Raw genomic sequence first — 14,042 nt, 5'->3', positions numbered from 1 at the left:
GTTGTTCACTTCTGTTTTTTAGACATTGTCAGAATGTTGCCAGAATCCCCCACCAGTTCGAGGGGAAGTCATAGCTCCCAGATTTGGGAGTTTATAGTGGCCCTGTCTTCACTCAGCTATGCTCCCAACTTGTTTTTCCCCACTAATCCAAGTAAAAAGAAAGCACAATTATTTCTTTGCAACTCTGATTTCTCCTTGTCACTTTTAAGGAATTTTCAGCCTCAGCTTTCTTTGCTTTTCTTTTTTGAGACAGGGTCTCACTCTGCCGCCCAAGCTGGAGCGCAGTGGCATGATCATAACTCACTGCAGGCTCAAGCGATCCTCCCCATCTCAGCCTCCCGAGTAGCTGGAATCACAGGCACACTCCACAACACCTGGCTAGTTTTTTTTTTTTTTTTTTTTTCTGTAGAGACAGGGTCTCGCTGTGTTGTCCAGGCTGGTCTCAAACTGTTGGGCTCAAGCAGTCCTCCCACCCCAGCCTCCTGAGTAGCTGGGACTACAGGTGTGAGTCACCATGCCTGGTCTAGCCTCAGCTTTCATACCCAGCGAGCCACCAAGGTTGATTAAGGTGAGAGGGACATTATAAACTCCAGATAGAGAATTCTGATTTTCCTGTAACCTCACATCTACCTCTCTGGTTTTTTTTTGTCTCTGAATTCAGAGTGGCCCCAGTTGCCTCCCTAGGGATGATAGGGGAACATGGCATTTCATAGGAGCCAATACTTTCAGCCCACAGCTGTCACCAGAACTTATATGCTTTCCTTTTTGGGCTGAGGGACACTTAGTGCCCTCTGTTAGACTCCCTGGGTACCATGTGACTAACCAGGAAGCCCATCAGACCCTCTGGAAAGACAGCCACAGAATGCACCCAAGACATGGCAGGTGGAGATGTCAAGTACCAGGATTGTAAGATTCCAGAGAATGATAGTAGTTATTTTGTTTGTTCATAATAAAATAAGTTTATCGTCAAAGACTTTAAAAATACAGAAAAACGCAAAAAGTAAATTATTTGCCCATTATCTCACCTCCAGACATACCCACTGTTAAACATTAAATTGAATGTCCCTTCAGTATTTTTATGCATATTTTTAACAAAATTGGGATCTCATTATATATACTATGTGTACCTTGATTTTTTTTAACTGAATAATACATCTTGAACATTTCTCTATGTCAAAGATTTTTCTAAAAGGGTAGTTCTAAGTCTTTTTTGCAACCTAGACACCTTTGAAAATCTGGTAACAAGTATATACTCTCACCAGTTTGGAAAAAATACCACTTAGTTGGCAAACTACATAGAATAATTTCTGTATCATTCCTGGGGTTCACAAATACTCTAAGCCCATCCCTGAATCCCAGGTTAAGAATCTTTACCCTAAAACATGACTTTTAATAACTACTTAAGATTCTCATATGTATAAATGTTGGCTAATGTGACCATTTGGATTACTTTCCATTCTTTTTTAAGTAGTACTTTAATGAAACGCCTTGTCAGTAAATCTTGCATAGCTCTCTGATTACTGTCTTAGGATAAATTCCTATTAGTGAAATTGCTGGGTCAAGAGCACGCCCACTTTGAATGCTTTTGAGACTGAGCTCCAGATCATTATTTGCTTATAATCTGTGAGTGATTGTTTTAAACCATTTCTAAGCATCATCTTGCTGTTCAGTCTTCTAATCTCCCTCTGCCTTCTTTCTCCATTGACACAGCTCCAACCAGGAGATTCAGACCTACGCCATTGCACTGATTAATGCACTTTTTCTGAAGGCTCCTGAGGACAAACGACAGGTCTGTGGCTGCCTTTTCACATTTTTCATCTGGGCTCTTCTGAGATAATTCTCACCCCATGCACTCTTTGCTATGCAGAGAGCACAAATCCAGCCATTTTCCCAAGAGTTCTTCCTCCTAGCTGTCTGGTCTGGAGCCCAGCAGGGTGGCTTTGCTAAGGAAGACCCAGGGAAGAACTATGAGGGGAAACCAGCTGGGTCTTAGATGAGAGCAGGGCCCTTCAAACTTTTTCCTCTAAAGGGCCAGAGAATAAATATGTTTGACTTTATGGGCCATATGGTCTATGTGATAGCTACTCAACCTTGCCATTGTAGCCAAAAGCAGCCTCGGCCAGTAGGTAAATGAATGGGTATGGCTGTCTTCCAATAAAATTTATTTACAAAAACAGGCAACAAGCCTAATATGGCCATAGTTTGCCAACTCCTGGGTTACAGAATCAAGAATAAGGAAGAGGAGACCCTGTGGGTACCCTGAGTCCAACGAGTCCAATATGAATGGGATTTCACACTAAATCTTATGTTTAAAGGTTCTCTGATGGAGATTCTAAACATCTTCCTTCCCCTGTTCATTAACTGTGACATTATGCAGATAGCTCTGCCTCTGTGAACCTTAGTTTCCTCACCTGTCACATGGGAGCAACAACATCTGCCTTGTTTACCTCGCAAGGATGTCCGAGGAAAAACAAGATCCCTGTTTCACAAATGAGGAAACTAACAATCAGCTGGGTGGTGGAACAAGCACTGACCTAAGAGCCGAGGGGCCTGGGACTAAGTATTCTCTCTGCTGCTGGCTGGGCAAGTGTTTGTAACCTCTTTGGGTCTCAGTTTCTCTTTCTGTAAAATGAAAGGGCCAGTTTAAATGATCTCTGACAGCCCTTCCAATACTAACATTCTAGATTTCTCTGAGAAAAGCCCAAGTGGTGTTAAAAGTAAGACATTTTAGTTCTCTGACAATCTCATGGGCTCAGTAAGATGAAATTCAAGTGGGATCATGTATGTACCCAGCTCTTGGTAGATTCTAGAGGGAAGACCAGAAGCATCTGTGGTTCTGTCTGTCCTTGTCTTTCTTGGATGGCTTGGCTCTGTTAATCTGCCTTCCCGGTCCTTGTTTGAATGTAAGCTGAAAGCTCATTCCGTCTGCTTCTCTCTGTGCTTTTGCTTTCTGCCGGCAGGACAAGCACCTTAATCCTCTAGACCTGCCTGTCACTGTAAGTAGCACTGCCATGTGGAAAGGGCCCCGGCTCTTGCAGGTGGGGAAGTCAAAGCTAGGCAAGAATCTCATGGTCTGATCTAGATGTTCAGGGCATGCCAAGACCCAGGGAAAGGTTGTGTGCTGTGAATCTCCTTTGTCAGGACACTTAGGGAAGTACCGCAGATTAGAGTCACAGAAAGGATTAAGGGGGTACCTGCCCCAGGGAGTGTGGCCCCAGCCTTCCTTTCTAACGTGCCTTTGCATGGGTCTGTAGTTCAACTAGGGAAGACCAGACTCAGAAACAGCTCGTAACTTTGATCTAGACAATACCATGGATGCGTCACCTTCTTACTTGCTTTAGTGGAAGAGAAAAGGTATCCATGCCCTTTTTGGACTCTTACTAGACCGTAGGAATCCGAAAAGGTTTAGACAATCGACAAAAGGGAATTTGGATGCTCATTTCTTCATTATAGGGAGCTTTAGAGAGGTCAGCTTTGCGAGGAGATGAAAGGGGATAAGTGCCTCCCCCTGACACCACAGAGAAGCTTTTGGTCTAAGACCTTTATATTCTAGCTGCAGACCACTGTCAATTACCCACTTTATGAGTTGTCCACAGCAAGATTTAATCTCAGTCGACCTCCTATAGTTACCAGAGAAGTTTCTAGGCCACTGTCCTCCTCTGCTAGCCAGTATGTATTCAGAGAATGCAAAGTAAAATTTAATGTTCCTGGCAGCATTAGCCATTTGGAATATGGCTAGAAATCCAGAAGTGTGACAGAGGGGCCTTTCAGCTCTGAGAAAAATGACAGAGAGCTCACAGATACTACTCCATAGGAGAGGTGTGACAGCTCCCTCAGGCCCACTGATTTAGGATTCTCTATAAAATTAAATGAAGGCGGCAGTTTAGAAAATGAAGTCATGGTAATTAACATCAGTAAGAAGTGATGGTCGACATTGGAAGGAGGAGACAAGAATTATGAAAAGCTGTCAGAAAAATTAAAGGCATTGTAATCTGGGACCATTTTGTTTATGGGAAAATAGCTTCACATCTCAGTAGCTCCTCAGGGTATCACAGTGTCACAACACAGAATAATCACTGATGTTCTTTTTGATGAAGCCGACTCCTTAGCAGTGATTAAATTATCACTGTAGTCACTTCAGAAATAAATGTATATAATATGTCTTTAAAAGATTTGCATAAGAATGGTCAAAATAATGGTTCTGAGAGAACCCTTAAAGCTTTGCTCCCTGGAAGATTCATTTATGTAGGATGCTTGATTTCCTGGGTGGGCTAAATAAATAAAGCATAACTATCAAAGTCTGGATCAAATATTATTAAAAAAGTGAGCCTGTTATAAAAAATTACCCAAAACACCAGACCCATTGTTCTCTAAGCCAGTTAGAACGGAATCCTAGACTACTTACTGTTGTAGAGCGTCCAGACCCCAGCCGTCTGCTGTAGGGTGGGAGGGGGTTGCTGGACCAAAGCCCTTCCTTGTTTGGAGTCAGTGCTTCACTAGAGTTCCTTCTAGCCTTAGCAGTGGGGTCTACCTGGCACGATACATGTGGCTTAGAAACCATCACACTGCTCTGTGTCCATGTGCAATGTCCTTGTGACACAAGCGTCTCATCTTCAAGCAGTCCTCATCTCTCTTTGAAGACAGTGGAGTTGATTGTGCCATTAGGAAAGGAAATCCTATTTGAATTAATTTGCACTCACAAAAATAGGGAATGTTGCAGAGTGTAAAATACATCTGATGGTCAGTGGATTTTCGTTCATTCACCCACTTTTCATTTGGGAGGAAAAAAATTTAAGAAAGCAAAAAAGGCCCAGAATTTTGACATCACCTTCCTCTCGATAGTAGTCACAGGTGTGTGCCTGCCACCCTGCCTTATATTTGCTTATTTTCCTCCACAGGATATGGCAAATGCATTTGCACAGAAGCATCTCCGGTCTATAATCCTGAATGTGAGTTCCTGGAGCACACTGTATTTTGTTACTATTTTGTTACTATTAACAACAATTATTACTGTTATTGTTAATATATTATTATTGAAATTATTAATGAGTGAGGAGGACACACAGAGGAACCTTATCAATAGGTAAATACCTCTCGAACTGAAGAGCTTTTTCCCGTGATCTTCTGTGAGCAGAGTTGCCTCTAGGCAGCCATCTCACCAGCAATTGCAGTGCGTCCAGGGAGGGACCAAGGCCAGCTCTACTGTTTGTTGCCCTGCAACTCCAGAATTTTTATCCAGAGGGAATATGTTAAAATAGGCACAAAGGGGGAAAATAACTCATCCAGCTGACACTGATTAAAAATCTGAATTGTGTAGGGCACTGACAGAACTAAGTAAGCAAGTGTATTTGCTCTCAAAGACCTTCTGGCCTGGTAGGAAATACTAGTGATCATAGTGGGGTGTGATCTGGGTCTGTGGTCTAGGAAAGGATGGAGGAGGAGCAGTGATTTCTGCCTTGAAGGAGAGTGTTTCCGGAAACCTTTAGAGGAATGTCTTCAGGTGACCCTTAGAGGATGAGTAGGCAGACCGGGAATAACAGGAATTTCAGTCAGAGGGTAGCCAGAACCCAGAAGGAGTGTGTGATTAGGCACAGAGCAAGGAGCAAGTAGGTGAGGAGGCTAGAGAGGTAGCGAGGACCAGATCAGGAAAGGTTAGTCTCATTCCTAAGGACAGCTGAGGGCATTTAATTGAGCTTGTGAAGTAACCAGACTTGCATTTTAGAAAGAGCACATGAAAGACATGTGTTTGCTAAGGGGTGCCTGAGGGAGGAGCGCAGAGCAGGAGCTGGCAGGGGGATCTGGAAAGAGGTATAAATCCCTGTTACCATCTGTGGGGTGGAGTAGGGCTGACGTTGGGAGGTGGGGCCGGTGGGAGTGGAGGAGGAGAGCCAAGGATCTGAATTAAAAGGAGGCAACTTTGGCCGGACGTGGTGGCTCACACCTGTAATCCCAGCATTTTGGGAGGCTGAGGCGGGTGGATTGCCTGAGGTCAGGAGTTCAAGACCAGCCTGACCGACATGGTGAAACCTTGTCTTTACTAAAAATACAAAAATTAGCCGGGCGTGGTGATGGGTGCCTGTAATCCCAGCTACTCAGGAGGCTGAGGCAGGAGAATTGCTTGAAACCCGGGAGGTGGAGGTTGCAGTGAGCCGAGACCAGGCCATTGCGCTCTAGCCTGGACAACAAGAGCGAAACTCTGTCTCAAAAAAAAAGGAGGCAACTTTATCAACTGTCAGAAACAAGGGAAACCTGGGAGACCACAGTGAAGGGAATAAAATGAAAAATTAGAAGTCAAGTTTAAGACTTAAGCTAAACATGGACTTTGGAGTCCCCATTTTCCAATCTTTGATCTTGAGCATTTCACATAACTTCTCTGGACTTCAGTTTGCTCATCTGGATATGAGGACTAAGTGAGCTAATATACATACTGTGCTTAGCAGGGTGTCTGGCACTCAGTAAGCACTTTGCTTGTATTGGCAGAACAGGATGCAGAGGTGATAGGATTGAAGAAGTAAGCTCTGAGCACTTGTGAAGCTGAGCAGTCAGCTGCTCTAAAATGCAGAGTCTGCCAGACTTCACCTTGCAGAACCAGCTTCTCCCTGCTGGCTGCTTCCCTGGTCACACCCAGCTACCAGCCTGGCAGGAGGGGCCCCAAGCCCACAAGTGACAGGAGTACACAGGTTCCCACACATTCCTGCCTACACTCCTGAGCAGCTCTCCTGGTCACCCTCTTCTGCATGTGTGGGGATGAGTGCGCCCTTCTGAGGGAAATTTAATTATGTTTGAGACTTACTATTTAATCGGGTTAGAAGTTCAACTCATTTCTGGACAAACCTTGTGAACAAGTAAAGATTTCACTATAGAAGGCAGTTCAGCATCAGGACTCAGGACTTAAGTGGCCTGGCAGGAAATGGCTAATGCATGGTCACTGAAGTCCAGGGATTTCACTGAGTCAAGCCGGAGAACTAAGACCCTGAGATACTTGACAGTTAAGTGAGACTTCAGGTGAAACCTCAAACTGTCACTCATCAGACTGGAGCTGTACTTCTTTAAGTCATTGATGCTAGGATAACTAATTACCTTCCTGCCCTGATGTTTCTTAAGTTGGAGAAAGAGAATTAAAGAGAATGAAAATCAGAATCACATTAACTTCTACCTCTATTCAAAGCTGTTTTATAAATTAGGGAGAAGAGTGAGGAGAGAGGAATAGGATAGACGAAGGTAGAGAGAGGGAGCAGTGGAGAAGAAAACCTCAGAGTGAGGCAAAGGAAGAGGTGTGGAGGGGAAAAGAAGTGGCGATGGCAGGGAAGAGCCCCTGGCCATGAGAGAGACTGGGGGAGTCGGAAGGAAGGGAAGTTATGGGGCAGGGGGCACAGAGGAGAGAACAAGAGAGTAAGGCTAGAGAGATGAAAGAAACAGTGAGACTGAGCTAAGAAGAGCGATCTCACGCTTAAGAGACAGAGGGCGTGCCTGTGACAGGGCGGGAGCTACAGGACTGGACATGATCACCGATTCAGAGGGAGGGAGGGATGCAGGCAGAGGCCTAACTCCAGCATGTTAGCATGTGCTATGGAAGTGCTGTCCACAATGGTGGCCACTAGTCATGTGTAGTACTTTAAATAAGTCTGTTGTGGCTGAGGACCTAATTTGTAATTTTAATTTCATTTTAAATTTAAATATCCATATGTGGCTCATGGCTGCTGTATTAGGAAGTGTAGATCTAGAGAAACAGCTAGAAAAAGGAGAGAGCACTGGAGTCACAGTAGGGGAAGAGATCTAGAGCAGGACCGTCCAGTGGACATAGAACCCAAACCATGCACATGATTTTAAACATTTTAGTAGCAGCATGAAAAAGGAATAGGGACATTAAGTTCAATAATATATTTTATTCAGCCCATGATATCGAAAACGTTACCATTTCAACAAGTAATAAATATGAAATATTATTAATAAGACATTTTACATTTTCTTTTTTCCTACTAAGGCTTCAAGATCCGGTATGCATTTATACTCACAGCACTTCTCAGTTTGGCCTAACAACATTTCATGGGCCTGGGGGCTACCAAACTGGACCTCACAGGTCTAAAGAGATTGATCTAGAGTCAGAGCAAACTCTAGGGAGAGCTGATCCAAAGTTAGAAGGAGCTTTAAAAAGATACTGAGTCAGATACCTCTCTAAAGTCAGAGCGCTCTAGAGCATTGCTATTCAGTAGAACTCTGTTAATGGAAGTGTTCCGTATCTGCATTGCTGTAGCCGCTAGCCACGGTGACTACTAAGCACTTAAAATGTGGCTGGTGCAACTAAGGAACCAAATTTTCAACTTAAATTTGTTTTAACTGATTTAAATGCAAATAGCCGCATATGGCTAGTGGCTGCTATACTGGACAGCACAGCCCTAGAGACAGAGCTACTGAGTAGGGAAATTGAAGGACATAGTGGTGGTACATGTGGAAAATGGAGGACAGTCTCATTTGGGCAAGAAAGAACCAAGAGGGACAGGATTCATAATGGTGGGTGAGACAGAGGGAGTGACAAATACAAGGGAGCAAGAAGGGAAGCAGGATATTGTGGGAGTGAGGACAGGATGGTGAGAGACAGGAATGTAATCAAGGGTTGATCAGCTAGGACAGACAGAGGGAGACACAGCATGCAAGAGAAAGACAGAGACAGAACATGAGACAGGACCAGGGGACCTAAAGTGGGGTGTGGGCATCAGAGGGACAAAGGAGGAGGTGATGAACCGACAGGGGAATGTGGGTGCACAGAGACAGTGGGGAGGGAGAGTCAGGAGGGAGAGGGACATGGTGTGGGCGGCACAGGGAGCAGGGACAGAGTGATAGGAGAGAGGAGAGGACAAGTGAGAGGAAGGAAGGAAGGAGAGGGCCGTGGGAGGGAGCTGGTGGGAGAGTGAACTGTTCCTCCTTTGTGTTGCTATCTCAGTATCATTGAAAGAAAATGGCCTTTCCCAAAGCCTCTCTGCTGGGTGAAGCCATCCAAAACATTTTATTTTTCTAAGAGAAAAACAACTCTGCCTCCATGCACACCATCTATTGTTTTGCATTTAGTAGGCCTGTGAAATGCCTGATTGGAGGAAGGTCCAGCCCCCAATGTTCTGTATCATAGCCTTGATGGAGTAGCCTCCCCCATTTCTGGTGTGGTTGGGTATAGCCCCTGCCTTCACTCTACTTCCCCTGCCCAGGGGAATGCAGAGGAAGGGATGGCGCCTTTCAGGCCTGCAGTGAGTCATCTCTGCCTGAACCAAGCCCATTCATGCTCCATCGCCTTCTAGAATATGAAGTCCTCGTGTGTGGGAGGAAAGCTCTGTTCCCTTCCCAACATACATTCCTTTTCCTTAGCATGGATGTGGCCCTTCATTAAAAGAGATCAGTTCAGTCCCCTGCTCCCTGCCTGTGCTTTTTCTAGCATGTGATCCGAGGGAACCGCCCCATCAAAACTGAGATGGCCCATCAGCTGTATGTCCTTCAAGTCCTAACCTTTAACCTTCTGGAAGAAAGGATGATGACCAAGATGGACCCCAATGACCAGGTGGGTGCTAAGTGGAGCAGCTGTTTTCTCATGGCTGTGGTGCAGTCCAGCCTTAGTCTATGTGCCAGGCACTGTGCTTGGTCTTTGTCTGCAGAAGTAGTTTGCATCTGCCCTAGAAAATCTAGCATGATCTGCACCATGAGCCAAGCCCATTTCTGTCCTGCTGTGGTAGAGGTGATGCTTCCTAAGGGATTGATTGGGGCCAAAGTTTGGCCCAGAAAAGCCTGACCCACTGTTTCTTTTCCTTGCTCCCTTGGTTAGCCGATTCACCTGCTGACTGACTGTTTCACCTCGCAGGCTCAAAGGGACATCATATTTGAACTGAGGAGGATTGCATTTGACGCAGAGTCTGATCCTAGCAATGCCCCTGGGAGTGGGACCGAAAAACGCAAAGCCATGTACACAAAGGACTACAAAATGCTGGGATTTACCGTAAGTACCTCAGAGCATAGACGGTGGTAGGCCCTCTCCCCTGATGGGAAGTCAATGGTCCCACCCAGACAGAGCACTGACAACCAACCCCATGGTGGCCCTGGAATAGATGACAGTTAGGAAGCTGGTGGAGCTTTAATGCTTGCTTTGCTTTGCTTTGTTGATGGTGAGTCTGTGACTTTATGTGCAAAGTTTGGTCCTGTGAAACGAATCCATCTGTAGGGGGGTTGCGGTCAGCTAGAGTGGGTAGAGAGGGGACCTGTCCTCTTACCCAAACTGCTAGGTTCTTTGCAAACCTAGTGTGAATATTTTGTGATAGAGTAGGGCTTGAGGATGGGGTTAACTGGAAGAAGTATTTCTTGCGTACCTACTCAGTGTGCAGCAGCATGTGAAGTAGGTTCTGGAATGCATGGTGAGGCAGCCACCGTCCAGCACTCAAGAGCTCACAGTTCAGTGGTGGTGATGGGTGTGAAAAGAGCTAGGACAGAGGTGGGTGCTGAGTGGTAGCAGCATCAAGAGGAGAGGCGAGAGGGCATCCCCTCAGGTCCCTGCACACACGGAGACTGCCGCATCTCAAATTGGGTGTCTTTATTTCTCTAGAACCACATCAATCCAGCCATGGACTTTACCCAGACTCCTCCTGGAATGCTGGCCTTGGACAACATGCTGTACTTGGCTAAAGTCCACCAGGACACCTACATCCGGGTAAAGGCAGGGGAGCTGGCCTTCTCAGTCCTGGTGCCACATCTCCTGCCTTCCTCCTTCATCTCCCTAATCCTCCCTTTCTCTTCCCCCGACAGATTGTCTTGGAGAACAGTAGCCGGGAAGACAAACATGAATGCCCCTTTGGCCGCAGTGCCATTGAGCTCACCAAAATGCTCTGTGAAATACTGCAGGTTGGGGAACTACGTAAGTCTCTGCAGCTCCCTCTTCTTCAGCCATTCCTTGTCATCAAGAGCTCAGTGAGACTTGAAATTATAAACAGTTACATGTCAGTGGGGTCGGGCGTGGTGGTTCACACCTGTAATCTCAGCACTTTGGGAGACTGAGGCAGGAGGATCACTTGAGCCCAGGAGTCCAAAACCAGTCTGGGCAACATAGTGAGACCCCATCTCTAAAAAAAAAAAAAAAAAAAAAAAAAACCAAAAATTAGCCAACTGGTAGTGCATGCCTCTGGTCCCAACTACTCAGGAAGCTGAGGTAGGAGGATCACTGTGTCAGGAGGTCAAGGCTATAGTGAGCATAGTCATGCCACTGCATTCCAGCCTGGGCGACAGAGTGAGACTCTATCTTAAAAAAAAAAAAAAAAAGATGTCAGTGGGACTAGACAACCTTAGGTGGGTTTTTAATTTTGTTTTTTGTTTTAAATCACTGCATCAGCTGATAATTCCATCTTATCCTTATTTATGGGAATCATGGTTGTTGCTTTGTTTGAACTGGCAATTTGAATCATATTCCAAAGCTACCCCATGCCTGTGGGTAAGGGCTGGCTGAGTCTGTAACAGGGTAGAGGGAAGGCAAGAAAATGCACCCTGGAGAAGAAAGCTAAGGAAGTGAGAAACGCCCATCCCACACTCCCTGTTAACTGCGCGCCTTGGGCTGCTGTTGTTCCTCGGGACTTTGGTGCAAAGTTTCCAGACATGAGCTCCCAGGCCCTTGTGGACAGAGGCTTCATCTTCTCCCTGTTTTTTCACTTCCACAGCAAATGAAGGACGCAATGACTACCACCCGATGTTCTTTACCCATGACCGAGCCTTTGAAGAGCTCTTTGGAATCTGCATCCAGCTGTTGAACAAGACCTGGAAGGAGATGAGGGCAACAGCAGAGGACTTCAACAAGGTCAGTGTCTCCGGGCTGCTCTGAGGCCCACGGGAGGAGACCATCACACGACAGCCTTTGACAGCTGGCTGGCACCTGGAGAATCCGAGCTGGAAAAGCAGCTTGGTCTGCAGAACTGTGTCACAAGACTGAGGCATTGGGGAGCCTCAGCCCCATCTGGTTGTTGCTCCCTCTGTGACCTTGAGCTTGTCTTCCACTTGGTGCCGTAGGCCCTCATTTGTCCATTGAAGTTAGCACCTGTCCCTCCCGTCCTCCAGAGAGGTCAGGAGGATAAGCATTAGAAGACTCACTGTGGTTTATTGAGTGCTTACTGTGCAGGTACTGCTGTAGTTTTGTGAACTGGGAAGGTTAGAGAAGAGTGGACTGGCATGATGTGCACACCCTGGGTACTTAATTGATAGTTATCCCTCGGTGCTTTCAGTCCTCACTCTATGCAGAGCACTGTTGTGCCAGGCCCTCAAAAGCTGATCATCTAGGGATCAAGTGTTTTGAAGTTGATCATCTCATCATAAAAAATTTGGAAAGTATAAAGAATAAAAAGTTACCTGTATTTACACCATCCAGTGACAAACATTTTTGTTTTCCTCTAGTCTTTTTTATCCCCTACAGGTTTTTCCTTCATTAGCAAGATCATACTGCGCATGCAGTGTGGTATCCTGTTGTTTTCTTTAATAGTTGTTTTAAGGGGACCAATGCATTTTTTTTAAAACACCACAGCATGCCAGGCACTGCGCTTGCCTTTCTATTCTTTTGTTTGTTTGTTTGTTTGTTTTTTTGAGACAGAGTTTCACTCTTGTCACCCAGGCTGGAGTGCAGTGGCACTGTCTCGGCTCACTGCAACCTCCACCTCTGAGGTTGAAGTGATCCTTCTACTTCAGCTTCCTGAGTAGCTGGGACTACAGGCGTGAGCCACCACACCTGGCTAATTTTTGTAATTTTTACCATGTTGGCCAGGCTGGTCTCAAACTCCTGACCTCAGGTGATCCGCCTGCCTCAGCCTCCCAAAGCATGAGCTACTGCAACCGGCTGGTATCTCATATTCTTTATGGCAACACCTATCAGGAGATGTGTCTTCCTTTCTCTCGGTTTAGAGATGAGTAGATGCACACCTAAGGATGTTAAGTGACTTGCTGAAGGGACAGAGTCAAGATGTGAACCCACTTCTTTCTGACTACAAAAATCCATGCTCATTTCCCCCACACCATTGACCAATTGAAATATATGGGAAATAAAGCATCTATCAGTGTCAGTCATGTGACCTGAATAACCGTCTAAGAAGGTATACCTTACTCACCCAGCAGATGTCTGTAGTGCCTGCCCTGCTCAAGACCCTGGGGCAGGAAAGAGCCTTGGTGCTCCATAATAGGCCTGTCCATTTCTCAAGAGTAGTGGTGTGAGTTGGCTGGGTTCTTCTCCTCTTAGGTTATGCAAGTCGTCCGAGAGCAAATCACTCGAGCTTTGCCCTCCAAACCCAACTCTTTGGATCAGTTCAAGAGCAAATTGCGTAGCCTGAGTTACTCTGAGATTCTACGACTGCGCCAGTCTGAGAGGATGAGTCAGGATGACTTCCAGTCCCCGCCAATTGTGTAAGTTCCATCTCAGGGGAGGCTGGCGGGGGAGGTGGCTGCCAGCTCTGCTTTCCTTCCAGAGCTCCACTGTCCCCATGACCTTCCGCTCACTCCAGTGTGTGTCCGCCCCAGGGAGCTGAGGGAGAAGATCCAGCCCGAGATCCTTGAGCTGATCAAGCAGCAGCGCCTGAACCGGCTCTGTGAGGGCAGCAGCTTCCGAAAGATTGGGAACCGCCGAAGGCAAGGTGAGAGGAGACGGGGCAATTCTTGGTGCCGGGAAGAGCCTGCCTGGATGGCCCCTTTTGTGCCCAGGCCTTTCCCAATACTGTCGTTGCTCACCTGTTTGGCTTCCCTTGTGTTCCAGAACGGTTCTGGTACTGCCGGTTGGCACTGAACCACAAGGTCCTTCACTATGGTGACTTGGATGACAACCCACAAGGGGAGGTGACATTTGAATCCCTGCAGGAGAAAAGTAGGTTCATTTCTCTGTTGATGTGTCATGGTCGCTGGACTTGTCAGGAGACAGGAGTTCTAGTCCAGCTGTTTGTAGCTGATCATCTGGGCTTGTACCTGTTAACCTCTCTGGACCTGTTTCCTTATCTGTCAGCGATTTCCTCTACCTGGCCTACTCGGTGGGGTGGTTTGGAGAAACAATG

General features: G+C 46.2%; 1 protein-coding gene and 1 long non-coding RNA gene across 5 annotated transcripts in view; one reads left to right on the top strand and one right to left on the bottom strand.

Annotated features, from left to right (window-relative positions):
- Positions 1 to 8,934, bottom strand: part of LOC129394904 (uncharacterized) — a 36,158-nt gene extending 27,224 nt beyond the window's left edge. Inside the window, exon 1 of the long non-coding RNA XR_008622293.2 lies at positions 5,092 to 8,934. This is a non-coding gene — a long non-coding RNA (uncharacterized LOC129394904). The remainder of the gene's footprint in view (positions 1 to 5,091) is intronic.
- ELMO2 (engulfment and cell motility 2) overlaps positions 1 to 14,042 on the top strand; it is a 40,642-nt gene that overhangs the window by 21,496 nt on the left and 5,104 nt on the right. For 2 of the 4 annotated variants that reach the window (XM_008951398.6, XM_034947552.1), the window contains 11 exons: positions 1,711 to 1,789; positions 2,961 to 2,996; positions 4,899 to 4,949; positions 9,425 to 9,547; positions 9,845 to 9,979; positions 10,580 to 10,684; positions 10,780 to 10,888; positions 11,682 to 11,818; positions 13,241 to 13,404; positions 13,519 to 13,631; positions 13,751 to 13,858. In XM_008951398.6, coding sequence (XP_008949646.1) covers positions 1,711 to 1,789; positions 2,961 to 2,996; positions 4,899 to 4,949; positions 9,425 to 9,547; positions 9,845 to 9,979; positions 10,580 to 10,684; positions 10,780 to 10,888; positions 11,682 to 11,818; positions 13,241 to 13,404; positions 13,519 to 13,631; positions 13,751 to 13,858 — 1,160 coding nt within the window. The remainder of the gene's footprint in view (positions 1 to 1,710; positions 1,790 to 2,960; positions 2,997 to 4,898; positions 4,950 to 9,424; positions 9,548 to 9,844; positions 9,980 to 10,579; positions 10,685 to 10,779; positions 10,889 to 11,681; positions 11,819 to 13,240; positions 13,405 to 13,518; positions 13,632 to 13,750; positions 13,859 to 14,042) is intronic. The other 2 variants (XM_003826002.7, XM_003826001.7) reach the window with 1 other exon arrangement.

This window comes from Pan paniscus, chromosome 21 (genome assembly GCF_029289425.2).
Source record: "Pan paniscus chromosome 21, NHGRI_mPanPan1-v2.0_pri, whole genome shotgun sequence".
Classification (NCBI taxonomy): domain Eukaryota; kingdom Metazoa; phylum Chordata; class Mammalia; order Primates; family Hominidae; genus Pan; species Pan paniscus.
This window is presented reverse-complemented; position numbering and strand designations above follow the sequence as displayed.